Source organism: Aptenodytes patagonicus, chromosome 1 (genome assembly GCF_965638725.1).
Source record: "Aptenodytes patagonicus chromosome 1, bAptPat1.pri.cur, whole genome shotgun sequence".
NCBI lineage: Eukaryota > Metazoa > Chordata > Aves > Sphenisciformes > Spheniscidae > Aptenodytes > Aptenodytes patagonicus.
In genome coordinates, this window is record NC_134949.1 from 108166632 (window position 1) to 108193633 (window position 27002).

At 43.6% G+C, this 27002-nt stretch overlaps 1 protein-coding gene across 1 annotated transcript; it reads left to right on the forward strand.

Moving 5' to 3' along the window:
* The first annotated feature begins 8179 nt into the window (after positions 1-8179).
* On the forward strand, positions 8180-26340 carry GPR89B (G protein-coupled receptor 89B). Its single transcript, XM_076351740.1, has 14 exons — positions 8180-8227; positions 10972-11031; positions 11917-12020; positions 13534-13640; positions 14538-14639; positions 17821-17941; positions 18194-18274; positions 21694-21803; positions 23110-23198; positions 23591-23683; positions 24039-24134; positions 24703-24792; positions 25446-25511; positions 25674-26340. Exons 1-14 carry the CDS (start codon positions 8186-8188, stop codon positions 25878-25880), a joined length of 1368 nt encoding a protein of 455 aa, XP_076207855.1. The 5' UTR covers positions 8180-8185; the 3' UTR covers positions 25881-26340.
* Positions 26341-27002: the final 662 nt, after the last annotated feature.

Here is a 27002-nt window from a genome sequence, read left to right on the forward strand (position 1 = left end):
AAACAGCTACAGCCCCCAGAGCATGAAACCAAATATAAGCCTTCACGGCATGATCCTGACATGTGCTCAGTTCCTGGAGCTCCCAGACTTACAGGCACTCAGCAAATCTCAGGTACAGAGTCCTGAAAGCACCTGTGAACCTAAACCAGGGGTCTGGGTAACTATGTGACTATTTAAACCTCGAAATACAAAACTGGTTGTTCCAGTTTGAGAAGTCTGATATGATAATAGTCTTTTGACATCCTTTGTTTTCAGTTTGACAGACGGGAGCCATCCAGTGGTCTACTTCTCTATTAAATGCCAAAGTCTTGAGTAAAACAAGGCCTTTCAAAAGATGATTTAGACCTTTTGTGCCAACAGGTCTGTTCAGAACTCCCAGAGCCTCAGCAGAATCTTTTTTGTTACAAAAGGCAGAAAAGCATGCGCTTGCAAATGTTTAAATGTCTGTGGATTTCTAATTTTAGGACTACAGCAGCACCTTTTGGCTGGGACAGTGCAGCAAGGCATTCAAAAGCTTCAGGTTAACAGCTGTGTCCCCCCAAAACTGAGCCTCATGCCAGAAAAGTGCAGGTATGCACTCTCATCTACTCTGCTCTGCAAACCTCAGACCCTGCCAGCTCAGCAAATTCTTTCTGCTGGGCTGCAGCCCATCCCATTGTTCCCAGGGCAGGCTCTAATCCAGGTCAGGAAAAAGAAGGTCTTTGGCATAATGCATAAAACTCATCCCGCCGCTAGCTAGAAAAGACCCCCCGCGGTCTCCCATTGTAGCAGGGCTGACTCAAAGCCCATTGAAGTCGAATGGGTGTCTGAGAGAGCTCTGGGTAGGCTTGGGCTCACACCTCCAGCCCTGCTGCCCCGTGTCCCAGCCCAGGCAGCCACCAGTACAGTCAGTTCTGTCACCCGCCGATCTAACCTGTTTGGTGGAGATCCGGTGCCTTGTTACGCAGCTGCCCTATACGAGCGCAAAGGTGGCTGGACTTCACTGTCGAGTGAAGTAAGCTGTACATATGTAGAAAGTTTGTAGGGTGCGTTGGGATTCTTCAGCACCATAGTGGTGCCACGTTTTGTTTTTTTTTTTTATACTATTAATCCTTTTGCTCCTCTTGGGCCTGTGTATTTTCCCGAGGTTTGCAGCCTGAGGTCAAAATCTTTGCTCCCCGGACAAAGGCTGTTAGGTTGTCCTTCCTTGTGAAGGAAGACTGGAAGGTACCTCCTCAGTTCTAGGAAGGAATATGACAAAGCAACATATGCGAAGGAACATGCAGAGAGAGAATCTGGAGGCTATTTATCCACTCTCTTCATACAGAAACAGGAGAACAGTTAACACAAACAAAAGGCAACTGAGGAAAGATAATGTTTTTCAGCAGGAAAAGGGTCCGCTGTGCCCAATACTCTACTAGAATTCAAACAAGGGCAAAGATTTAGATGAACAGCAAAATCACCATACTTTCACGAGATGGGATCTATTACTTCTTACTTTCTTCACAGAAAGATGTAAGAGAGTTTTAATGGTTCTAAACCATTCTAAACCAGCCCACTCGTTGAAGGGGTTGGAAACACACTTTCCTGTAGGTAAAAAAGATAAATATCTGTAATGGTTCAGCATAAGCATCTTCTTCAGAGCATCTGACCCTTCCAGATACCAATGGACTAGCTGAATCACCCCCAGCCTTGTTTACTTCTAATTACTTGACAAGACCTTTTACATACAAAGTATTTTAATAACCACCCCTGTTCCTGGCCTCTGACATGCATACCTTCATTAGATCACTGGACTAATTAAGATGAGTGCTTATTCATCAGAGGTATATGGTTCACAATATGGCTGCCGGGCGGTCCAGTCTTTAATCATCAGATGTTGAGTATGTCATTCTTTTTCACTGGAGTGCCTCAGTAAAATGCACTATACGCAGCGTACTCAATGGACACTCTGTAAGTTCTTTCACAGCTGCCGCAGGAGAGCTCGCTTCTTCCTCCGGGTCACGACAGCACAGTGAAACAAGCCAGTGTTTTCTTCCTGCATCCAGTCAACTGCTTGTTGATTTTTTTTTTTTCAAGCCAGTTTTCAAGTACCCTGCCAGCCTGCTAGCGAATCTGTAGCCACCGAGTACGAGCCACGGCATCAAGACAGCGCTTCTCGGCAAACTGGGCAGGGAAGTAACAGTCTGGTCTCCTGGCACTCAGCCTCATCTCTGCAATGAAATCAATGCGGGACTGTCAGCAAGTCATTCTTCCTTCTTGTACAATTGGGAATCGTTTTCTACCTCACAAAGACGACGTGAGGCTCGATATATTGTGTTAGTAATAGAACGGGAGGTCCTTGGATGGAAGGCCCTACAGATGAGCAAAGGATTATTGCTATTTCTGGAAGTGATAGCATACAAATGTGTTTTATTCCCTCTCAATGAGACAAATTTAATCATTTATTCAAGAAATTCCTAGTGAAGGTGCATAACAGCCTCAGAGCTGTGGATTCAGTGTATGATTCTACTCAAAAAATAGTTAAGCAAAACATAGATCTGTATGTAAAGAACGGGGAAAGTTATCTTCTTGGGAAGGGGGAAGTCACTGGACAAGTAGAGCCATGCCTGGATCATTTAAAGATGTGTGTAACCCCTTGGCTCCCTGTGCAAATAAATTACTAACTGATCATATGGCTCTCTGCAAGGAGCATAAGATGCAAGTGTCAAAATCACCAAAGGAGGTGAAAGTAGAAGAGAAAGGTAGTGTCTTAGCTTACGATAGCATGTGGGAGTTGGTGTTCTCTAGTGTCTAGAGCAGTGGACCTAGGATAATAATCTTAGATTTATTTCCAGCTCTGCTTCTGACTTGCTGTGATAATCACTTTACCTCTCAGTGCCTGTTTTCTCCACCTGTAAAATGGGTGTAAGAATTTCCACCTACCTCACAGGGATGTTGTGAGGCTTCCTTAATTCTGTTTGTAAAGTAAGTAGGAATGATCTGATGAAAAGCACTGCTGAAATGCCTGGTATCCTTGTTATTTCCTGGCAGAACTGCTAACGTGGTTAATATACGACTCCTCGACCAGAAGGGCAGTAGTTTGAAAATGTGAACACTGCATTGCACTGACAACATCAACACAGATGTGGATTTGCCATGAGTAAAAAAAAGACTTTATTGATCCCCCACCCCTTTCTCCCACCTTAGCCTTGGCCTGGCCGTATGAAGCAGCGGTGACAGTGTGGTTACATGGACCCCTTTTCTCCATCCCCAGCATCCCTTCTGGGGCAGCATTTACGCTTAAATAAGACAGTTCCTGGAGGGGGTGCAGGTTTGTGGAGCTCTAACAATTTTAAGGGCCTTGCAAGGCATGTGGGAGAGGGTTGTATAATGCACAACGTTGCTGGGCTTCTGTTTTAAACCACTCAGTGCAAACTCCAAGTGAATTTTCCAGGGTCTCCATGGAAGAGCTTACAATTGCTTACGGCACACAGAAAAAAAGCCACCCTTCATGAGTGCAAACCCACAAATTATCATGTTACGCTGATTCTTTCCTCTAAGTGAGATAGACACCAACGATCTCTTAGGGCTGAAACACAATGAGGTACAGATTCCTCCTCCTGTAGGAGGGGAGAGATTTGGGGGGATCTCTGCTCTCTAGGTCTGTGTGGGCGTGAAATCTACTTACTGAGGGAGGAAAGTCCAGTCTCTCCTGCCGCTCAGTAACTCACTGACTGTGCAGTTTTACATTTAAAGAGTGGCTGTGTCACACAATGCTGAAAAAAAAAAGTGGCAGTTTGCTGTTTTGTATAGAAAATGGCTTTTCAGGCTGACAGCTGAAAGTAATCCTAGCCTAGGCATAGTTTTGTTTAGTAAAGACAGGAACATCCATGAGAACTAGACTAAAGCCTTCCTATAAGCCCGAGGCAGTTGTGATAAAACGGTGTATGGTGCCAGATTTCCTGACGGCCAGGGTCAGATAAGCATACCAAAATCAGGGGACTTGTCTAAGTATTGGAATAATTTTTTTTTCCCCCCAACAGAATGACACTACCATTTCTTAGGCTCTGTGTGCTACACCTTTTAACATGGCTCAGGAAAGGCTTTTTGCCAACACCAAATATGCTTACACAGTTGAGTAGTAACCATGGCAAATAAATGTGTGTTGACTTGCCAAGACGTAGCCTGGCACACAATCCTTTCCTTGCAACTAGCTTGGCATGCACCTCTTTCAGTAGAACAGGCAAGACTCGTGTCTCTGTCAACAATTCAAGTTTTTTTCTCAGCAGCTTGATGTACAAAGAGACACTGAAGGTTTGTTCAGCCTAGAGAGGAGAGGGTTAAAGGGGTGGGGAGTCCTAACTGCTGTCTTCGGGTACCTAGTGGGGAGTTAGAGGGAAGATGGAGACAGACCCTTGACAGAGGTGCACAGCAAAAGATCAGAGGCAATGATCACAAGGAGCAGCAAGGAAACTTTTGACTAAAAAATTCTGACAAGGAAAAAAATTGTTCAAATGGAGAGTGGTTCAGCACTAAAGCAGGTGCCCAGAGACATGGTGGGATCTCCATCCTTGGGGGATGAAGCCTGACTGGGAAAAATGTTGAGCACCCTGGTCTGACTCTGCATTGAGCTGAAGGTTGGACCAGCTGGTCCCTTCCAGCCCGAGCTATCCATCTCACAGGGGGGTTGAAAGCTCAGTGCAGCCACTGCGTGGTGGAACAACAGGCTTAGGGCACTTTCTGCCTCTCTGGGGTGTTCTGGTAGAGCTTGTTTAGGCTGTCCCAGCAAGCAACACCAACTGACCAGGCACCGCAGCAGAGGCCGATGCACAAACACAGTCAACTGATGTTTGGTAGCTACAAAAGCTGCTTGAGGCCAGAACCATGTGTTGTGTAACTGGTTTGGAAAAAGCATTACAAATAAAAAAAAAAGAAAGAAAAAAGAGTATGCTTGTCACGAGACAAAATCATGGAACTATAAGGGGTTTAGGTCTTTCCAGTTCCCTTTAATTTCAGTGTCAAGTATGCCTTTAAATCCATCTGAAAATGCAGAGGACTGGGTTTTAACGTTCTGTCAACAAAAAGCTGTGTATTTTAAAGCTTGCTGATCTGGGATGAAGCAGATCTGAATAGAAATGGTGATTACAGAGCTACTGACAGAACATTTTGAAAAAAACAAAGACTGTTGGCCTTCGCCTCGCTAGATCCAGCCTGGCATAGTAAAAGCAAAACAAGCCATTCACTGGTTTCCAAGGAGGAAAGGCTATATTGCTTGGAAAAGTCATGGAGTAGCCTACCAAAAAACTTTTAAGTCAACACAGCAAAGAATTTATGGTGAAACATTAAACAGAGAAGTTGGCTCCTATGGCGTTTCCCTGAAGCTCAGGGGAGAGATGGATTGAGGATGATCAGGTTAATGAAACCCAGTTACAAATGAACACACCAAAAAATCCTGGGTTACAGGCAGCTGCAGGGCAGAGGCCATGCAGGAGGGCAGCAGGGAGTCCCAGGTAGCGGCGCAGCACGCCAGCTGACGGGCAGGCTGCAGGCAAAGGCCGAAGCGAAGAAACCTGCCAGCTCATCGGCCAAGCACCTCATCGTAAGGATAAGGCAAGCCAACCTGAGACATGAATTAAACCCAGCCTGTTACCAAATCTCGTATTTCTGGATTTTAAGAAGGTCAGCAACTTTAAAATCATTTAACTGAACTTTTATGCGCTGGTTCCTCTGTTTACCTCGTAGAATTGAGAACCAGAACTAGCATGGGCAAAGCTTTTTTTCCCCAATCCTCCTACCTAAGTATATGAAGAATTACTGGGACAAAAATGTTCAGGTAAGTTTCTCAATACATATATGTTAGTTCAAAGAAAAGTCATAAACAACCCCATAATGGAATTCATCTATTGCCAGTGAACATCATCCTCCTGAACTCACCACAAATAAATTCAAAAGAAATTCAGAATCAGAATGATGTCGGATTACTCCCAGCTTCAAAGCTCCTGTTTATGAAAACCTCTGGAGAGAAGAGAAGAGAAGAGAAAAGAAAATGGATGGCTGGCTGCCAGCTAGGCCTATTTGTCATGAATATGCCCTGTAGCACCGTCTGGAAACCTGTGCTATCTCTAAATATACTCTTGGCCAACAAACTGTTTTAATTCAATATGCTTCACCTTTTCGCTTTACTTGAAAGACTTGACTTTAGTTCCCTCTACAAACTGAACATAAAATAGCTACATTCACACTTTAATATGTCGAAGGATAAAATATGGAACTGAGCGGAAACCTGCCAATGTACTGACCAGCCCTTCTTCCTCATGCGCTGCCTCTGCTCTCTGGCCACCTCCATCTATATTCTGTTTAATGAAACTACCAGCCTTTTATGACTGAGAAGTTGCCTTTGTATCTGAAGTGCCACGGACCCTTCTCCCCACACATGCACATGAGCGGCTATCTAGGGAGGAACAAAACAGAGGAACAAAATTTCCCATTTTCTTTTTATACTTTTTGTCTTCCCTGAAGGAGAAGTCCTGGGGCTCGGGAGTGGATCTGAGTTTTTCCAGTAGGAATTATCTTCTTCCCTGTGTGTTTCTTCCAAGGCTCAGGGATCAGTAATTTACAGCCAAGCAGAGGCATGTTTCAAACCTATTTATAAACGCATGCAAAGAAGAAAGTTTAAAGACCTATGACAAAACTCTGCCTTGTTTTTTAACCTTGTGTTGATGTAAGCGGCGTTGCCAAGGTGTAAACAAGAGCAGATTTGGCTTTGTATAATTTATTTTTTAAAGGATTTCCTGTTAACTTCTGCCCTTTAAAAACAACCAACAACTAACCTTGCCCCACAACCTACCAATACAGAACAAAACACCCACAAATCCCTCCAAACTCGGGAATCTCATCACTTTAGGAAAGACCAGTTTCTAAGTGGCAGATGCAGAAAGGAAGAACAGGGAAGCTCAGATCTCAGCTCTGCATTAATTGGCAGCAAGACCAGAAGCTGCAAAAAAAGAGGCCTCGGACCAGACACAATAATCTGCTCCCTCAGTTCATTTCCCCGTGAAAGCTGAATGTTTTTTTCTCTTTGCAATGCTGTAGACAAGGAGACACATTTCAAACCAAGACGACTGACAGCAAGACAGAAAGCCAAACAATCAAAGAGACTGTGGGACTAATCCGGTGACTCAGCACAACCAAACGTAGATTCTTTTTCCTAGTGAAATGAGTTGCAATGAATAAAGGTTCCTGACTTTCAATCAGCAAGGGCTCTGTGCTTTGTTAATCCCCCAACCAACCCCACTCGATTCTTTCTCTTCCCGTATGATTTATTATTCCAAATGTAGAGTTTTGAGTGGCAAAGGTTAGGCGTGTTTTTAGGAGGAAAAAAAAGGATACAGACGCCATTAAGTTCAAGGGGGGACATGACTACGACATGAAGGTTTGGATCTCACACCGATAGGCACCAGGAAATTCCCTGTTTGAACTTTTACTTCCCTTCTGGCCCCATTCCTCGACACGTTTTATTTGCAAGGCCCGAAAGGCATCCCCAGCCCGGTTCTTGGCGCGGAGGGAGGACGGAAAGGGCCCCGCATGGGAGACCCATCTCCCCTTCGGTGGGAAGACAGGCCTGGAGCTGTCGTGGCGTGGCGTGGCATGCCACGCTCCGCTGCCGGGCAACCCTCGCACAGGAGTCAAAGGGGTGGTAAAACGGCAGAACGGTGTTCGCACCTCCAGCCCGCCACCTCCCTCCCCCGGCCACCTCCTTCCCCGGCCGGCAGCAGGCCCCCTTCCCTCGGCTTCCCTCTGCCGTCAGAGGGGCACCGCCCGTCCCGAGTTTCGACGGCGGTCGGGACAAGGGGACAGGTTTCCTCCAGGGCTCCCACTCGGCAGGCTGCTGGGGCAGCAAATCCCAGCCATTGGGCCCACTCGCGTTTCCCCCGGTGGGGCGGGGCGGGGTGAGACCGCGACCCCGTCGCCGTCGCCGTAGCCCAAGCCGGCAGCGAGACAGCGGGAAGGGGGCACCGCCGATCCCGCCTGCCGCGCCTGGGCCCCATGCGGGGCGGGGCTTATTCTCCCGCCCCGCCCCTTGCCCCGCCCCCGGCCCCGCCCCGCCGCAGGGAAGGGAGGGCGGTGCGCCGGGCTGAGGCAGGCTTCCGCGCGCCTGCGCGCTATAGCCGCCGGCGGGTGCGCCGGGCCGGAAGTGGGGCGGGCGGGGGCGCCGGCGGCCGCCATGAGCTTCCTCATCGACTCCAGCATCATGGTCACCTCCCAGGTACCCCGCTGCTGCGCGGCGCGCTCCCCCCGCCCTGGAGGGGTGAGGGGGGGCGAGGCGGGTCTCGCCGCGGCCCGGCCCGCCCCGCCCCGCCCCGCCCGCCGCCCGTTCCGGCAAGCGGCCGTTGGGAGTGTGTGGGGGCGGTGCCCGCGGGCGCGCATGCGCAGGCTCGCGGGGCGTGCGGACCCCCGGGGCGGGCTGCGCGGCGGCGGGGGCGCGGAGCGGCCTCAGCAGGGGCGGCTGTGCCGCCTTGCTGCCGCCTGCGGTACTCGCCCCGCCGCCCGGGCCCCCTCGGCCTCGCCCGCCGAGCGGAGGGAACGACTCCGCGCCTGAATGCGTTCACCGCGCGCTGCTCAGCAGCAAGGCGGGAAAAACCCCTCGCCGCTGCACGTTTAGGGGTGTTAGGCTGCTAGTTTTGTCTCGTGATGGCAGCCCGCCCTTTGCTATCGCCTACGCCCCTATTGCAGGAGAAGATAAGGTGTATGCATCTTTGGACTGCGCCCTTACGTGTCACGATGACTGCTGCTCTCGTGCAATTGTCAAGTCGGAGTGTAACGCGTAAAAGGGTTCAGTAAATAAGGTTGTAGGGAATGGAGCTTTTCTTGTAATACTGCATCACTTCTATAAACTTAATTTTTCTTTGCTGGAACAGACAGGAAAGTTCGTTCTGCTGTTCTCTATGTAGTACTCACTTTGTTTCTGGTATTCTTCAAGAAGGCTAATCATTTTGTGTCTTCTACCCCTGGTTTGCTACCAAGGAGTTTGCTCGTTTACAACTTCGGAAGATTTTTCGTGATCTGCTTTAAGGGATCGTAAAAAGATGCCACTATTTTATCTTAAATGCCTCCATCTCCATTGATCCACCTGTGATTCAGCACTTCCTTCAGCTTGTTCTTTCTGCTGCCACCGAAGTCATCTTTCAACTAGTCTTTGTTTTACACCAGCTGAATTCACCTAGGAGCCCTTCAAACCTTTTCGTGTCATCCTATCTTTATCATTGCGAAGTGGGTTGTGGTCTTAACGTACCTGAAACTGTCTTACTGTTTTGTGGGAGGAAACACCCCCTCCTTCTTCATTAACTTCCTTTGCTAGTAATTTATCTTGTCATTGTGTTCTCTTTGACCTTCCGCTCCTTGCTACCCTGCTCCCTCCTCAGTAAGCATCTAAATACCCTTTCTTCCTGTCTGGCTCTCTGGCAACTGAGATGGTCCAACTGTTTGCTTCTGCCAAAGGGGGAAGGTTCTGTTCCCTCTTCACTTCCACTTTCCTACACGGTTATACTCTCTTATTTGTGCTCTCTCCAGTGTTTGGTTTAAATAAGTTTAACTGGATCACAGAGGGGTCCGATAAGCTTCCGAGCTGGTGTGAAATTTTTGTTCTGTAATGAGGAGGGATGAGCTGAGGAAAGAGGACCTTTCCCCTCTCAACAGCAGTTGGTTATCTTATATAGACTTCCATGCGCAACTCTCTAGATTTCCTGACAGTTTTCAGGACAGCTTTTGGCCGTTAGAGATACAACGTCCCCCCTGCTTGATAATGCTTTGATTTTTGCTCCTATCATTTGCTTTGGATTCCAAGATCTAACTTACATAATTGCTTTTCTTTCATTTGTGATGGCAGCTTTTCATCTTCCCATCATCTTCAAAAGTATCAAGTTAAATATTTAAATTGCTGCGTGTAATTGTCAAGAATTTCTGACAACGTGTCACATTCATCTGCAGTGTTTTAGAGTGTCAACTCTTAAGATAATGTCTTTCTATGCTTTTGTACAGTCCCTAACACAAGGGAAATCTAATCTTCGTGTATAACTTCCTCTGTTATTATTGTACTTGATTATCTCCTCATCTCTTTCTTTTACTTTATTTACTTGTCTCTACCTTTTTCCTCCTTTATACTGTTAAATGTGGAATTACTTTATGTAAATATCACTTGCTTATCATACTTCTTTGACCTATGACCTGTAGATAAGAGGCTTGTGGAATATCTTACCTTTTTCATTTTGCTATCAATTACTTTAAAGTCTGAAGTCCTCCTCAAACAAGTTTTGCCAGCTGTTACCAATTACACACTCAGGCGTGTGTTGAAACTTAACTAAATTTTGCAAAGTGCTCTGAGAGCCATTGAAATGCAAAGCATTATTGGCTTGTCCTGCTTCACCTACCTTTTCTATGTGGCTTTCCTGCAGCTCCAGATTGTGGTCTGAGGCATTCAACACTGCCTTTTCCTTACCTTAGAGATGCTTTTAACACCTTTCTCTCACATTGTGTCGGAGCATAACCAGATTTAGTGTTAAGACCTCTCCAGAAAAATCAAATGCACTTCTGGTCTTAAAGAAACCGCAGATATTTTTATAAAATTTGCTCATCCCTAGAAGATTTGTATGTTGTGGACATTCGAGTGTTTACTTTGCCTCTGTTAATGTGTGTTCGGTGAAAACTATAATTCTGTAGATTAGAAGAGTGAAACAAGAAACAACTGAGGAATGCTGAGAACTTGGGAATACAGAAATGGGCTGTCTTGACTGGATCTTCCGTAAGGTCGTAGCCTTCAGTATCTGCTACACTTGAATATTTAAAATATTCTTCTCTCCATGGTACCGTGGCAAGTTTTAATCTTTTGTGGATCTTGGGTACTTTGGCCCAGCTCTTTTCCTTCAGTTTCTTTCACCTACAGTCAGTAGTGACGCAGCTCTGTATTTTGCAAGTTGCTGGATACAAATGTTAAGTGCTTTATCTCTTCTGCAGGTACTGTTCTTCGGATTTGGGTGGCTGTTCTTCATGCGTAAGCTCTTCAAGGATTATGAGGTGAGAAGGGGCCTTTCATTACAATTCTACATCTTAAAAATTACTCCCAGTTATAGAAATATTTTAAAAACTGCATCTGGCCTTCTTCCTCTCTTTAAGCCCTCTTGTCTTATTTTTAATTGTCTCTACAGTTACTTTCTTTTTCGTTTCCTCTTGTGCTTCTGTTTGAAAGACTCCTAGGTATCTGAGGAAATGGGTTCTCCTGGGGCCAGTGAAAGTTTCCATATTGGCTACTGTTAAATAAATGAAAAAAAAGTGGAGGAGGTACAGGGATAAGGAGACTACTTTGCCTTTTGCTTGAGTAAGCCTGCCTTATGTAATTGTAAAATATTTGAGACAAAATCAAATTCAGTGGTTAACTTTATTAGGTGAGGTGAGGTGTGTTCATTGTGGCTGAATTGTTTGTGAGGATTGGATGGGATAAAACTGTCACATTCTCTTATCCCTAGAGGGGTATGAGAGAATATAGCCTAGGTCAGAGATGGCTTAAGTGCCAGCCAAATTCAGACCCAAAAAGTTTTTCTGATATGGCTCTTATTTTTAAATCTAAAGTTAAGACCAAAGAGCTCTGTTAGCAAGGGTCTATCATTAGTCAAGTTGACATAGGGCATTGCATGCTTGACACCCCTTCTGTGTAGGCATCTCTGTTAAAAGTGCCGATAGCTGCAATCAGTGTAATCCTGAGCAACTTACGAGTTTGCCCTCTGTTCCTAACAGGCTGTTGGTTTCTTCCTGTTGTGGTAAAGGGCAAGGTGCCTTGAAGCAAGAGACCCAGTGGTATGCCACTGTACCTTGTGATTTGTTTTTTTGTTACCTGAGGGATATCAGGATGACATTCTGGGAATGGAAATGCCTGATGTCTCTGGCTTGTTTTCTCCATTGCAGGTGCGACAGTATGTGGTCCAGGTGATCTTCTCTGTGACTTTTGCCTTCTCTTGTACCATGTTTGAACTCATCATCTTTGAGATTTTGGGGGTGCTGAACAGCAGGTGAGTCTGGGAGCTCACTCAAGGACTAGCCTGCCTTGTGTTCAGCAGCTTCAGTCCAACTTCTAAATGAATGAATTAGTCTTGGGTTGGGGAGATTGTGTGAGAAAACTGTCAACAGCTCAACAAAGATGTTTGAGCAGCAGGATTTGTTTATTTGACAGAACATGAGACTAGAAGCCATAAGCTCCTGGTTTTCCATGCAGTTGCTATTAGTGTGGTCTAGGTCCTTAGGGCAAGGCTTTAGTCTTTGACTTTCTCTGTTTGTGAAGTTAAAAGAAACAGTTTCTTTTATGGGAGTGTTGTGAAGCTTCAGATCATGCTGAAGAGCAGTTTTCAGATGTTAAGGACTATAGAAACTGTAAGCACTAGTTTTTCTGTGGTGGTCGGAGCAGTGAATAAGATGTGAAGCTAATTATGGGGTGAAACTACTTCTGTAATAATATGGTATTTGTGAATCAAAGGCGCATCCTCCCTTGACATAGGGTGAGGACTTCTACATTAAGGGGATGTTAAAAACTGTCTACTTCAGAAGTCGGTAGGAAAGAGAAGATAGAACAGTAACACATAGAGGCTAACTGGGTTTCCTATTTATTCTCTCTCATCATACTAGTATAAGAGAGCAGTCAAAGGAGTTGAAAGGCAAGAAGTTAAAAACTGATAAAAGGTAATGTTAGTTCTGACTGTCTGCTATTAATCTGTAGAGCTTGCAGCCGGAGAGATCACTGAGGAGAATGCTTTTATAAGCTTCAGTAAAGGGCTGGACATCAATATAGATGAAAATGTTTGTCTCTGAATTAGCTAGGAAAAAGTGGCAAGGATCCTCATAACTTCTCCTTCCCCGAGGCTTAAAGAGGATATGAGTTAATATTGGGAACAAGATAGGTATTGTTCGCTTCAAGTTAAGTGAAAAGTCAGTTCAGCCAAGATGAATCTTAGCTGCATTTGACTAATCTCCTTTGGTCAGAGGAGTATTGATCATTTTGATATATATGTGTATTTTTAAATTCTTACTTTGCAGTGTCTTGCACATGAGACAACTCACTTTGAAGTGAAACATGTTGAATTATGAACATTAAATACTTTTAATCTTTTCAATTTGAATTAGGCCTTTTTTGACTCAGCCACTCATTACAAAATTAATTACTGCTTGTACTTAGTTTTGATTTACTGTTCAACTACATGAGCAGTAAATCAAATGAATCATGCTGAAACCAGCATTAACCACTGTAGAAAATACAGTATTTGATAAAATAGCTCAATGTGTTTTTCTGGATAGTTGTTAATTTTGAAATACACATTCTTGAGCTCTGTATTAAAAACCAAAACAAAACCCCAAACCAGACACCCCCTCTCCCCAACCCAAACAACAAACAAAATCCAGAATATTCTATATGCTAGGCCAATATTATCCAATGTTTGATGTAGTTGAAAGGATTGCATTGACATGCGATTGTCTTTGAGAAATTTGTTGTATTATGATAGCGTGCTAATCAGTATTTTGGCTTTATTTTAGCTCTCGATATTTTCACTGGAAGCTGAACCTGTGCGTCATTTTGCTCATCCTAGTCTTCATGGTACCCTTCTACATTGGTTACTTTGTTGTGAGCAATATCAGATTATGTGAGTACTTGGTTTATGGCAGTGGGGCTGCTAACTTGAGACTACGCATACAAATGAGAAATAACTTTTCTGTGAGAGAGAGAGATGTGTTGGTCACTATCCCCGTAGCTCCCTCCTTCCTCTGGCTTTCTTCTGGCTAGGTAACTTCTCTTTGGAACTTAATGCTGTAGCATGAACTGTTTATTGAGCAGTTAGGAGATACTTTACGTGACCCCAACAAATGTAGCTTTTCTTTACGGATTTCGACAAAGTTGAGCACCTTAGAGTAATGTTACTGGAATTTGTTCCTTTACAATTTTAAGCTTGCAGCCAAACCCTGGAACCCTTGGCAAGGCTGTGTTGTTCTGCTAGGGGTAGAAGAAGTGAGGCAGAGAAGCTCAATGAATTACTCTTGAGGCAGAAAAGCTCAATAAATTACTTTCGCTTTTTTTGCTTACTATTGTCTGGATGAGGCCTCCTCCATGCGCTAATGGACATTTGCCCTTGAGCTGTTGATATTCATCGCTCTCTTGTATTAAGCTTAGGCATGTAGGTTGGGAGTATTAAATGTGTAGTGTTGGCATGAAGATGAAGTTTCCAAGTTTCATGTTCAGGGTCACACAAGAAAGATGCAGCTAAGTGATCCCCTGTTCATAGTGCAGCCCTCTTCGTACGTCCGTAGGGAAAAGCCAAAGCGGTGTGTTGCTGCACTAGCTCTTACAAATGGTGGTGTTTCAAATAGCTCGTTCTGTGGGAAGTGAAGGGGTGCATACTGCTAGCTGTAGCTCTGTCAGTTGACACCTGTCTTGGCCACCTGTGCTCAAAGCAGCCTTTGGGCCAATGGAGCAATTTTGCAAGCTAGAAAAACCCCTAAAGGAAGAATGTCTTTAAAATACTGTTCTTTTTCTTCTCTGTTAGTGCACAGACAGAAACTGCTTTTTGCGTGTGTTTTGTGGTTGACATTCATGTATTTCTTCTGGAAGCTGGGGGATCCATTTCCTATCCTCAGCCCAAAACATGGTGAGTTTCATATTCTTGTTCGTTCCTTCCCTCCTGAAAATAGGCTTTGTTATCTCACTTTTATCTTGGAGTTGTTATTATTTTATCTCAGCTCTACAGTTAGGACTGTAGAAAGTAGTTCTTGCAACTGGGGGTCTGCTCTGCTTTGAAATCTGCAATCTGAAGGTTGTCAGACTGACAGAAATGGGTGGATACATCTGAATTATTTGCATTAGTTTTCTTCCAGTACCACAGGAAAACTTCAGGGAAGTGAATGAGTCCTAACTGAACCTAGGGTATGTAAGAACACAGTGTACTTTTTGAGGACACAAAAACTTCGTCTCCACAAAAAGTTGATCACGATTTTTATTCACTTGCTTCTTTTCTTGTGGAGGCTAAAGCTAATTTATTTAAGAGGAGAATCAACAGTCAATCCTTCTTCTGACTTTTTTCAGTCAGATTATTGTTTCTTGTGACTGAAATCAGATCACTTTAGCATAGGTGGCTGTCAAGTTGACAAAACATGGCAGGGTGCCTAAACACCAGAGCTATATAGAATGTAGCCAGCAACACATCTGGCAGTGCGTGCTAGCTTTGGTACAGCTTCGTACACCACCTGAGCCCAGAGACAGTACAGTTGTATGGTACTAGAATGTGAGTTGGTTAAGTCCCGCTGGATGCCAGAGCTAGTTATGTGCAGAATTAGCTTGGGTATCTTTGCGTTGCAGTCATGGAACCGAGAGTATTTATAGTGTGAAGATACTGTGTGCACTTGGGCTAGTTTGGGTCCAACAGAGCTTGTTAGCATGTGCCTAACTGTACTGAATCCTTCAGGCACCTAAGTGTGCTGGAGGATCATAACACTGTAGAACCAGGCTATTTGTCACCTGGGTTTCCTGTGTAACTTAGGTTGCCCTTATCCCTTGCACTGGAAAATTGTTTGTATATTGTTCTCAACAGGTGAAATTCAGTCAGTTTCACTCGAATTGGTGAATATGTCTGTCTGCATAGACAATGGTCAGCTTAATCTTTCTGTTCTTTAGGAGGCTACTTTACTCTGTACTAACCTGTAAGAGAAAAATTGAAGGATACCAACTTCTGTAGGGTCTGTTCACCCTTTCACCTGTGATCCTAGAACTTTCCTAAGAGAAAGGGTGTATCTGTGTTTCGTAATTGTGTCATGTGCCACTGAAATACAACAGCTAGTATATAGTGCAGATCCCTCTGCCCAGTGTTTCATTGCCAAGAAAAACGTGTATCCTTTTTGAGTTGCAGAAAGCACTTGAGTTGGCAGAATATAATAACCCAATGGGAAGTTAGCCATGGGGTTTAGGTAATCCTCTTCAGATCACTGAAAAGGTTCTGTGAAGCCACGTAACAACTGCAGATTTCCAGAACTGGTAGTGGGGTGTTTTCTATTTTTAACTTCTGCTTTACAGGATGATACCTCCACTTAACAGTTGTGCAGTGCCTTATCCTACCAGGTGTAGACATAAGGCTAGAGCAAAGGATTCTAGGCCTTTTTTCCCTGCCGTACAGCTAGGGTGCTGCTGTCCTGCAAGTACTGACAAGGCTGCTGCAGGGCTTTGTTGTGTGGCGGTGGCCCAATTCAGACAGGTAGGATCCTGTTGTGGCGGGATGCCTGACAGGAGGCCATGCTTAATGAGCCCCTCACACTGCCGTACGTTACCTGTAGTGTCTTTCTCAGTGTGCCCCACCCTGCTCACCTGCATGTACGGTGGTGTGCCGCAGCTGGGGAATTGTGCTGACTAGTGGGGCCCTTTCAAGTACCTGCACTGGCATCCTGTGTCAGGGGGTGCCTTGCCTGGGCATGGTGATGGCAGTGTGCTGCAGCTGGGAAATGCACCATCAAGCAGGGCTCTGAGTCAGGAGCCCCGGTTGGTCTGCAGTTTGTTTGATAGACCTGAGTTTGGGAGCTCGTAGTAGAAGGAAGGTTATGCTTTACTCAGTTACATACTAGTATTGTAATAAAACTCGTATCTTTATCTGAGTTGATAAAAAGTTCATTTTATCTGACCTGATCACAAGAGCAGAGTTGCTATGAGTGTTATGGGGGAGCATTGCTTTAACCAGTGGAATGTCATGTCGTTTTGAAGGCACCTCTGTTTTAACTGCTGCTGTCTGACAGTGTGTGGGGCAAAAGGCCAGTGTATTGTAGCACATTCTGTAGCTGGTGTAAATCTCTATGCAGCTGCACATGACTGGGTGTCTCAGTCTCCCTTTGTGAAGTCTTTTTGCCTTGTTTTCATCATTTATTCCCCTTCTCTGAAGCATGAAATGTGGCTTGGCGCTTGGCCATCTCAGCTTTGCAATCATGTAAGCTCCAAATGTGCTGTGTGTGGCAGCTGCTCTATAACTAGCTCCCTAAAAAGTGAGTGATGTTTAGTAGCACATGGCACTGTATCCTGAGAAGATGGGTTGAGGTCTGTGTTTAATGGCTGAGAAGAATAAATGGAACTTCAGTGCTTGGTGTTGGTTACAGCACAGGCTTGATGTTCATGCTGTATTACGTGAATATATGTTTTAGAGTCCACTTACTGCTCAGGTGGAATGCCTTTTTGGGGGTCACCTCAACAACGTGTGTGTGTCCACAAGGTGAATACTGAACAGCCAGGAGCAGCATAAGCTTCCCATGCTGTCATAACTCCACTGTCCCACAAGCGCAAATTGTGTCTGATCTGGAGGGGTCACTTCTAATGACAGTTGAGAGGATAGGGTTTCCTCTCTATGGTCCAGACATTTTTGGGCCAGTCTGCCAGGACTAGCTGGTTCAGTAACTTTAATCCTAGTTGCTGCAGAAGTGGCTTTGTAGAAGGTGCCTCCTTTATAGTGTCTGGTGGATGATCTGTGTTCCCACCTCAGTAAAGTGCAATCACTAATGTTTTGTTAATTTAGAAACAAAATGTTGACTCTTAGTCCCCTCCAGATCTGTCTTAAGCTTCTTCATAGCTAGAGTTTCCCATCCCTGTTTTTAAGCATGGTAACGTGCTTTCTGAGGGAGACTTTCTACCTCTTTCCTTTCGTAGTCCCTGTCTGTACTTCATATTACCTCTGGTCACTGCAGTGGAAAGGCAGTTGGATTCATTAGGCAGCTCTGTATGTGTGTTATGTTGTGAAGGCACCAAGTGTGGACCAGAGTGAAGAGAGCAACGTTACTAATGCCATGTTTTTCCTCTCTCAGGAATCCTCTCCATAGAACAGCTCATCAGCCGTGTGGGTGTGATTGGGGTGACACTCATGGCTTTGCTGTCAGGATTTGGGGCTGTCAACTGTCCATACACTTACATGTCCTACTTTCTCAGGTAACTGCAGTCTTGTGAAATATTTTGTCCACCTTCTTGAGATTATTCTTCTGCTTTTCCTGTGGCATTGATTCAAGTTTTTTCGTAACTTTTTTTCTGAATCTAGCTATTGCCATGTCTAAATGCTAGAACCACTTCCATTGCTGAAGCATATTCTACTTGTACAGGCTTCTCTCTTCTTTGTTTCATGGGCATGTGCATATTTCCTCTGAAATGGGGTAGCAGGCCTAATTGGGTGTCTTCATTTTGCAGGAATGTGACAGATGCAGATATTCTGGCTTTGGAGCGACGACTCCTTCAGACTATGGACATGATTGTTAGCAAGAAAAAAAGGTGAGAAAGCAGCAGTAGCATGAAATTATTTGTTTCAAGGCTTTTCAGTCAGTATGGTATACGATGGTTCTTGAAATTACCAAAATTATTAGTCCTGTCAGGGCTACGTGTTCCGGTGAAACAGGTGGCTGAATTGGGTTGAGCTATGTGGTGTTTCATTCTGGCCTGATACACAACTTTGTTTTTTTTCCCAGACGTGTGCACTAAATTGCACCCTTTCTTACTGCAGTGGCACAGATTAGGCTTCCAAGACAAATTGTAACTCTGATGGCAGCTTGACTAGTCTGTAAGATGGGCACCTTTCTCTCCTGATGAGTAAGTGACCCTTAAGCCACCGCAGCTGGCTCTCTTACTGGTGGTTTCGGTACAGCAATTGGTTCATACATATTGAGCGCTCTTCTGCTCTGTGGATCTGGTGTTTCCTGGTCAAAGCTGAAGCAGGCTAGCGAGCTGGTGTGGACACAGCTATATTCTTGCAAATGGCAAGGTTTACGTTAGTTAAGTTTTGCAGAATTGCAAAACATTGGTAATGTGAATGTAGTATAGTGCACAAGCGTGCCATCAGAATTCTGCTTTTGTTGGTTTAGCTTATTCCATGGAAACATTCAAGGTCAGGTTGGACGGGGCTCTGAGCAACCTGATCTAGTTGAAGATGTCCCTACCCACGGCAGGGGGGTTGCACTAGATGACCTTTAAAGGTCCCTTCTAACCCAAACTATTCTATAACTCTACGTACCCCAAGTGAAAAAGCTACTTTTGGAAGCAATGTAATTTCATTTACACTGAAAAGATTTTTGTGTGCTGTTACAAATTATATATTACATGCCTTACTAGTTGTGCGGAATAAATATACCACAGTCACTTCAAAGGTTTGACTGTCTTGACACTGAATTCTCACAGCAGTCCCCCAGACTTTACTTTTGGCGCACTAATGTTTTAATGGATGACAAGGGATCTTTTAGGTAGTCTAACCTTGCTGAATTAGTCACCAGCATGCGTATCTGCCGATCAGTATTAGCATATGAAAGTGTAGTTAAAGCATAACTTTTTTCTTCCCCTTTGAAAATGTTAAGTGTTAAACAAATGTTAACTCAATATTTGTGGTCATGTGTGAGACAGTAAGTAGTGAGAAAATTTAATTACTCGGCTTTAATTGATTTAATCGACTAGGACCATACTAAAATACTGGCTTTGGAGTTAAAATATATTGTGCAGTGCTGCTTCTGACTCTGTTTTCTTTTGTTTTGTACGGTGTTTTTGGACCTCTGGTCCAGGGAGGATGATGTTGGGGTAAAAGTAAGGATGTCTGGGACTTGTAAATGATTAGCGCTTTCCTGCCTTCCTATGGCCAGGAAATCTTCTGAATATAGCAACTTTCTAACCATTATGAAGAGCCACATAAAGGGTGTTAATCGCTTGGGAATTATGCTGCAAGTTCATGTGTTTGTGTTTAAAAAACAAAACAAAACCAAAAAAACCCCAAAACTGTTTAGTCTCAGAAATGTGCAAGAAATAGCAGAAGCTCGAGTTCTGTAGATTTTGTTCTCTTTTTGCTTTGACAGGGAGCAGTGGCTTGCATAATTGGACTATTTGCTCATATAAAGCAGAGCTTAAAAAGTTAGATTTGTATCAGTTCAAATGTAATCCAAATAATTTGGCAGAACAAGCAGGAATAGTGGTATTTTACAGCGTAGGGTAAATGCTATAGTTCCATAAACTGTCAGTTTCTTGCTGGCCACCTTTTCAGTACTACTCATAACTCAGAACTTCTCAATGCACACAAGGGTTATAAGGCAATAGAACATAAAGCTTTTTTGTTTTCTTTGCTGATCTTGACATTTCTTCTCATACCAACCCTTATTCATACTGGCTTCCTTGTCAGTAGGAGATAGTTGTTGAAAGTTGTTTTCCCTGATGCTTTTTGCACAGGAATTACCGTTCTCTCCTTACTGAGTGTAATCAAATAAAGCCTTCTGGAAACTTGCCTGTAAGGTTGGCAGGTTTTTATACTCATCCTTGCAGGTATGACATAACTAAGCCTCAGGTTTGAAATGCCTAGATTCTGTGACACCATTGCTTCATTTTGCTTCATGTTAGAGTCAAATCAGCCTATCTGATGTAGATAAATCACATATCTACACTGGCAAAGTGTGTGGTTTTTGCCTGTGGATCCTTTCTATGAGGTCTTCAGAACTCCGAACCACTGTGTGGGCACAGAGATCCCTGTCACCTCTCAAAAGAAAAGATTTGCCTTTGTATACTTACAGCCTTGCGCTTCACCTTGACATAGCTGCATTTTTGCTGCAATGCTGTGGATCGTTTCGGATGGAACGTGCGAATCGGGTACTGGGAAGAAAGCAAGGGTTAAAAATGCAATTCTTACATTTGGCAGCTATCAGGATGAATTGAATCGTTCTAAGATCTCTGTTATTTGTAGTCTGGGGCCATATGTGCTTTTATGTGTGTTATGTGGGGTGCCCCAAGGGTGTTTCTTTTGCTGGATGTGAAGGAGTGATTTTTTTTTTTTTTTTTTATTACACTGCTTATCAACAACCTTGAAGAGGGCTCAGTGCCAAATGTAGCAATACTGGCTGCAGCTACAAGAAAGGGCCTAAACACTGTCGAATCATGGATTGCCTTGACAATCCTATGAATAGTTTTCAGCTTAGGAGTGGATAACTGGCTTGCAAATTTCAATGGGGAGAAATGTGAGGGAATGAGGCCAGAAGCCAGTGCTGCTCGTGGGGATTATGCTGCAGTGCACATGGGAGTGTGAGGGACAATATGCAGCTGCTGCTGTAGTGTTGGAATTAGCTTTAGGAGTCATGTTCAGATCGCCTGAAGCGTCCAGTGGTTCGGTCCAATAATGGATTTATGTGTTTCTGCTTCATAACAGCTTGTCATGCAGCCCAGTACTGAGTGACAACTTATCAGAGAGTGCTGCTGCATACCGTCCAGTGCTCAAAGTTCTGTGGAGGAGGCGGATGTGCAGTGATAAAGAGGTGTTCAAGGGGAGAGAGGAGCATGAGAAGCTTTCCGATTTCTGAACTTGAGATAGCACAGTCATATGTTTGAGGAAGGGAAAGCGACTAATCATATGACTGAGAAATCCGTTTGAATTTTTATTTTTAATCGGGTTTAAATCCCTTTAAGGATTGAAGCAGGATCCTGAATGGAAGTCTTGGGAAGTGTCTCACTGAATCTCGCTTGATTAGGTCTGGGCTCTACTCCAGAGCTAATCAAGATAATGTTATGAAGCAAGATCGGTGCTTAGGGGGGGAAAAAAGGGGGGCATCTGTTTGCACTGAATCTAGTTTAACAGTGTCTTTTAAGAAACTGCTTTTTGGTGGTTTTTTTTTGTTTTGATTTTTTTATAAAAATACTTTATTCCTAAGGACTTGTGTTTTCTGTTCTTTCAGGATAGCAGTGGCTCACAGGACAATGTTCCAGAGAGGAGAAGTGCATAACAAACCCACTGGCTTCTGGGGAATGATAAAAAGTGTTACAACATCTGTTGCAGGCAGTGAAAGTATCCTTCATCTGCATGCTGGCACCTGCCTTGGGAGGTGGCTCCAGCTTTCTTCTGTTTTGAAAGGAAGAGTGTTAGCTGGGCCAGTTACAAAGCATTTGTTTCAACACGTTTCAGCAGTCTGAGCAAAAGGCTTAATGTCTCCTGGGAAGTTTGCTCTCTAGCACTTGTACTGTCTGACCTTTGGCCCAGGACTTGGACCCATAGCTTTACTGTGACACAGTCGGGAGTAGTATGCTGCTGCCCTGCCCTATAAATGTGTTGTTACATCACCGTGGTTGAGGTGTACAGCAGGTCGCAGGACAGATGTGCGCACTTATGGTGTCATGTTGCAGATGTCTACCCCATCACATCGCTGACGTGGGAGACAACTTTCTATTCTGATGTATCCTCTCTTCCTATGACTGACCTGCACGCGTATTTTTCTCGTAACTTGAAATATGCTCTTCCAGGATGGAGAACCTGGGATGTACTTGAGCAAAGCAACGGGGTTGGCTGAGGTGCTGGAACAATTTAGCTAGCCTATAGTTGGCTTTCTGGCCATGTTGGAGAGCAGTGAGAAAAAGAAGGGCGGGAAGCAACTTGTTGACTAAATAAATTGTTCTCATGCTATAGGCTGGCCACTGGTACTATACTAGTGTGACAAAAAGGTGGATAGGAACAGGTGAACAGAAGTTGCTCTGCCCATGTGAAAGGGGTAGAAGGAACCTGTTGGGAATTACAAGGGTCTGTATTTCTCTAACTTAACAGTTGCCTGCCAACAGTTTCTGCCAGACCACCTGAAGTGTGCAGTTTGCATACTTAAGGCTGAGGAATCTTCTTCCTCTCCTTTCCCACTAGCTGTTAAAATCAGAATTTGGATATTTGACTAGACTTTTCACAATAATCACTAATGTGTTGGAGCAGTTACTCAGCAGTTTTGTTTATGAAGATGATGCGAGAGTGACATGATGATGCGCTTCAGTGACAAGGGACGCTGATCAGAGTGGAGCAGCAGTGTTTGAGAGCTCTGGTTCTATTCTGCGATGTGTTCCCCAGGCAGAGGAATAAAGAGCTTGTGGCATGACTGCCTGAATACTGTGTACTGCCTACCTTCTTAAAATGGAGTAGTGTGCAATATATGTGTCCTTGAGATTTCTTTGGGTGCAGTTTTAACACGGAGCATTAAGACTGAATCAAAAAACTGATCTGCATCAAAAAAGTGGTCAAACCATTAGATGTGGCCCTTGGGCTGCAGGTGGGGAATGTTTTGATTTTAATTAAGAATTTGTGACGTATTCTAGCCTTGACTATGCTGGTTTGCCAGATCTGTCCCTTATCCAGCAAGAAGTGGATGCTCTAGAAGAGCTGAGTCGGCAGCTTTTTCTGGAAACTGCTGACTTGCATGCAACAAAGGTACATAGCAAAGTAACTGCCCAGATGGGTGTTAGGAGGCCAGAGTAGTTTGAAAGAGAATGTATGTTACAAGAAATTGAAAGCTGTTTAGCAGGTAAATGTTGAAATGTTGTGACGCGGTGGAGTGAGGATCCATTTCTTTAATTTGGGGTCTAGATGGCAATTTCCTTCTAGTTCAGATACATACTTGAGTATGCCCCATGTCCCTACAGCCATTCAGGAACTTTTGAATTAAAACTTTTGAGTTCAGAAACATTTGAATTAAGAGGTGTAGAAGGATAAAGCTGTGTTTGCTACTATTGGTGCTCCATTAAAATTTTGTGTTGTGGGTGATTGTGGAAGTGATATTTTTTTTTGTGTTCTGTTCCCCCTCCCTCCTTTTGTATTTCCAGGAGAGAATAGAGTACTCCAAAACTTTCCAGGGAAAATACTTCAATTTTTTGGGTTATTTTTTCTCCATCTATTGTGTCTGGAAAATCTTCATGGTATGTAAATGTTTTAATGCATTTTATGTGGACATATGCAAATGTCACACCCTGCATAGATTATGCTATACATGCAGTTCATCAAGTAATGCTCCAGTTTCCTTAAAATCCTGCTTCTGGAAATTCTGAAAGAAACTGGCCCTTGTTTGAAATAAAGCTCTGGATCTGTCTTTTTGTATAGAGCATTAGACAAGCAATGCTTACATGTGTCTATTTTGTACCTTCTTAAGACAATCCGACTGCCCCCTGCCCCTTTCCTTGGTGATACAAAGTAAAGGCCATGCATGTGTTTCATGTGTAACAGTGAGGTATGCTTTTATTTTCGTGTTTGAATGTAAATCCATCTCTCTTGCAGGCAACCATAAATATTGTGTTTGACCGTGTGGGGAAGACTGATCCAGTCACACGAGGAATTGAGATCACTGTAAATTATCTGGGCATCCAGTTTGATGTGAGACTTTATTAATTCTTACAGCCTTTTCAGCAATTCCTATCTTATCTAAATAAAATCATAGTGCTGATAGGGAGAGAGTGATAGAGCCCTGAGAATGTGTCTTTGACTTCTGACTTACTGAGGAGGAAGAGAAAATGCACCATGAACTTGGCTTTCACGCTGATTTTATGCTGGGATGGTAATGTGGTCTTGCCAGAGAGGCAGTGATTTGCTTGTTTGTTTTGGGCAAATGGAAGCACGTTAGTCAACTTGCTTAGATTAATACATTTAACTACAGAGTAATTATGTTTGCTCATGCACACAGGTGTTCTGTCGTATACACTTTTTAAATATATCCCTGTGAATATGGGGTTCTTTGATTGGTGTAAGCTCAATCTGTTTTTCTCGTGTGTTTGGAGTAAACAATTGCTAATATATTTATTAAAATGCCTGTTATATAAACCTGTCTACAATGGATATCTGTACAATTAGGAAATACAAAGATCCTGAAGAATTGGCAGCTATACAGTGTGGTGTAAATGGGGTTAGCATTAGAGATTTAACTGTATTCTTCCTGTTGATACAGGTGAAATTCTGGTCTCAGCACATTTCCTTTATTCTTGTTGGAATAATCATTGTTACCTCTATCAGAGGATTGTTAATCACACTTACAAAGGTAAGAGCCAGGACCGTTACGTGGTTTTGGACCAGGAAAGCTGTTATCAGATCCTTAACTTTAGATGGGATAAATACTGTATAAACTGTCAATGCACATTTTTGTTTTAAATATCTGAATATAAATACTTGCAGAGGGAGGAAGGGAGGAAAAATACCTTCTGCAGTATATTTCCCCACTTAGTCTCTATTGTTATTACTGTCGGGAAGAGATGTAGATGTTAAATGAGATGTTAAATGTAAGCAAGGGTTCAAAATGATGCTGTAGCCAGGGCCTATTAGTAAGGTTGACGAGATGGTGATCAAAAGAATTTAGATTGCTTAATTTGAGCTGCCAGTAGGACTGGAAAGGCATTAACTCAGGAGACGTGACTAATTGTCTTGACCTGGCTTTTGGTACCTAAGCTTAAACTTCAATATATATTGTTATATGACTTTTACCACATGGCATCACTGGCTTAGGGAGATTCACGTTTAAGACTAAGACTGCAGGTTTCTGAAAGTAGGGTACAGACACCCCTCCAGAAAGTATGCTTTTTCTTGTTTTTTTTAAATGAAAAAATATTGAATGGTATGTACCTTTCATGCTGTCCTAAGGCACATCAGACTTATTTGACTGCTTATTTCCAGTGCTTTTTAATTTTTTTTTCCTAGTTCTTCTATGCCATTTCCAGCAGCAAGTCCTCCAATGTCATTGTTCTGCTTTTAGCACAGATAATGGTGAGTATATAGAACCATGGGCACGCCTATATATGTTTATGCATGCATACATATTTGTGTGTGTGTGTACATATACACATAATAAAATCTTTGTATGCTGACCCATGTTAGCCACATAGCCAATTGTGAAACAATAACTACTTCCTCTTTTTTAATTTACAGGGTATGTACTTTGTGTCATCAGTGCTCCTGATCCGTATGAGTATGCCTCTAGAGTATCGCACTATTATTACAGAAGTCCTGGGAGAGCTCCAGTTCAACTTCTATCATCGTTGGTTTGATGTGATATTCCTAGTTAGTGCACTGTCCAGTATCCTCTTTCTCTATTTAGCACACAAACAAGCGCCAGAAAAGCACATGGCCCTCTAAGTAAGGACTGCAGTCACACACTGCTCTCTGTCCTTTCAACTGCACTGCTGCAATTCCTGTGGACTGCAAAACTTGAAGAGAGCCAGGACTATTCTGTGTGTTCAGCAGTGTGTCTGACTCTTTGAACTTCCACACGCGTCATCATCAAGCTCTGTGGCTCATTTTGTTAAGGTGCCACGGCTTGAAGGAAAGGGGTGCACATATTGAATGTGAGATAGTTCATTGCCAAGGAATAAGGCCACTCCTTGGTACACCAATATCTAGGGGCATTGGAACTTGCATAGTAGGCTGTCTGAGGTAAGACCTCTTACTGTTAGAAGAACATCTTCGTAGAAGGCACCAAGGAAATGTGATTTTTCTTTCGAAAATCAACTCATAATTGGGATTCAGAGGACGGCAATTCTGGAGTTGAATGTTTGAGTCTGTGGAATTAAATAAGCTTTTGTAATATCCCATACAAGCATCACGGTTGTCTTTTGTCAGCCCCAAAGACTTGGCTGGAAGTGAGCTAGAAAGTGGCTAGGATTTGCCATCTGGCAGAAGTGAAGTGGAGAGAATTTCACTCCATTTCTGTATGGAGTGTGTGCTAGGGTGTATCACTAGTACCTACTGTCCTTAAGAGCTGGAGATTAGCTTTCTGTTGCTGAGTCTCAACTTTGTTTTCTCTCCCTGCATGAATGGAACTGAGGTTTTGGATTCCTCTTTGCTAGAGTTCAGTGTGAAGTCAAAGACCACAGCTATGCCTTGTTTATCTTATATGTTACAAATTTGTTTACCTTACATGCTGTAAATTTGGTGTTCCCCACAACCTGTGTATTCTTCTACAGTAGCCCATTTCCCCTTCTTGATGTAATTCGAGGCATAAAAGTAAATTATATTCATGTGACTTAAACTTGTAGCTTCCCATAGCCACTCTCTTAGGCTTTGTTTGGTTTAAAATTGTTCTGGAACATAAATCATAGGTGGTAAGAGTAAGACTGGGGCGGGGGGAAATAGCCACTCTAACCAATTTATTTCTGTGTTGTCCTCAGTATGCAGCAAGGAGGCAAAGTATACAGCAGCGGTATTACAGAGCCATTTATGTCACATTCAAGCAATGTGGTGTTGACTTGGAGTTAGACA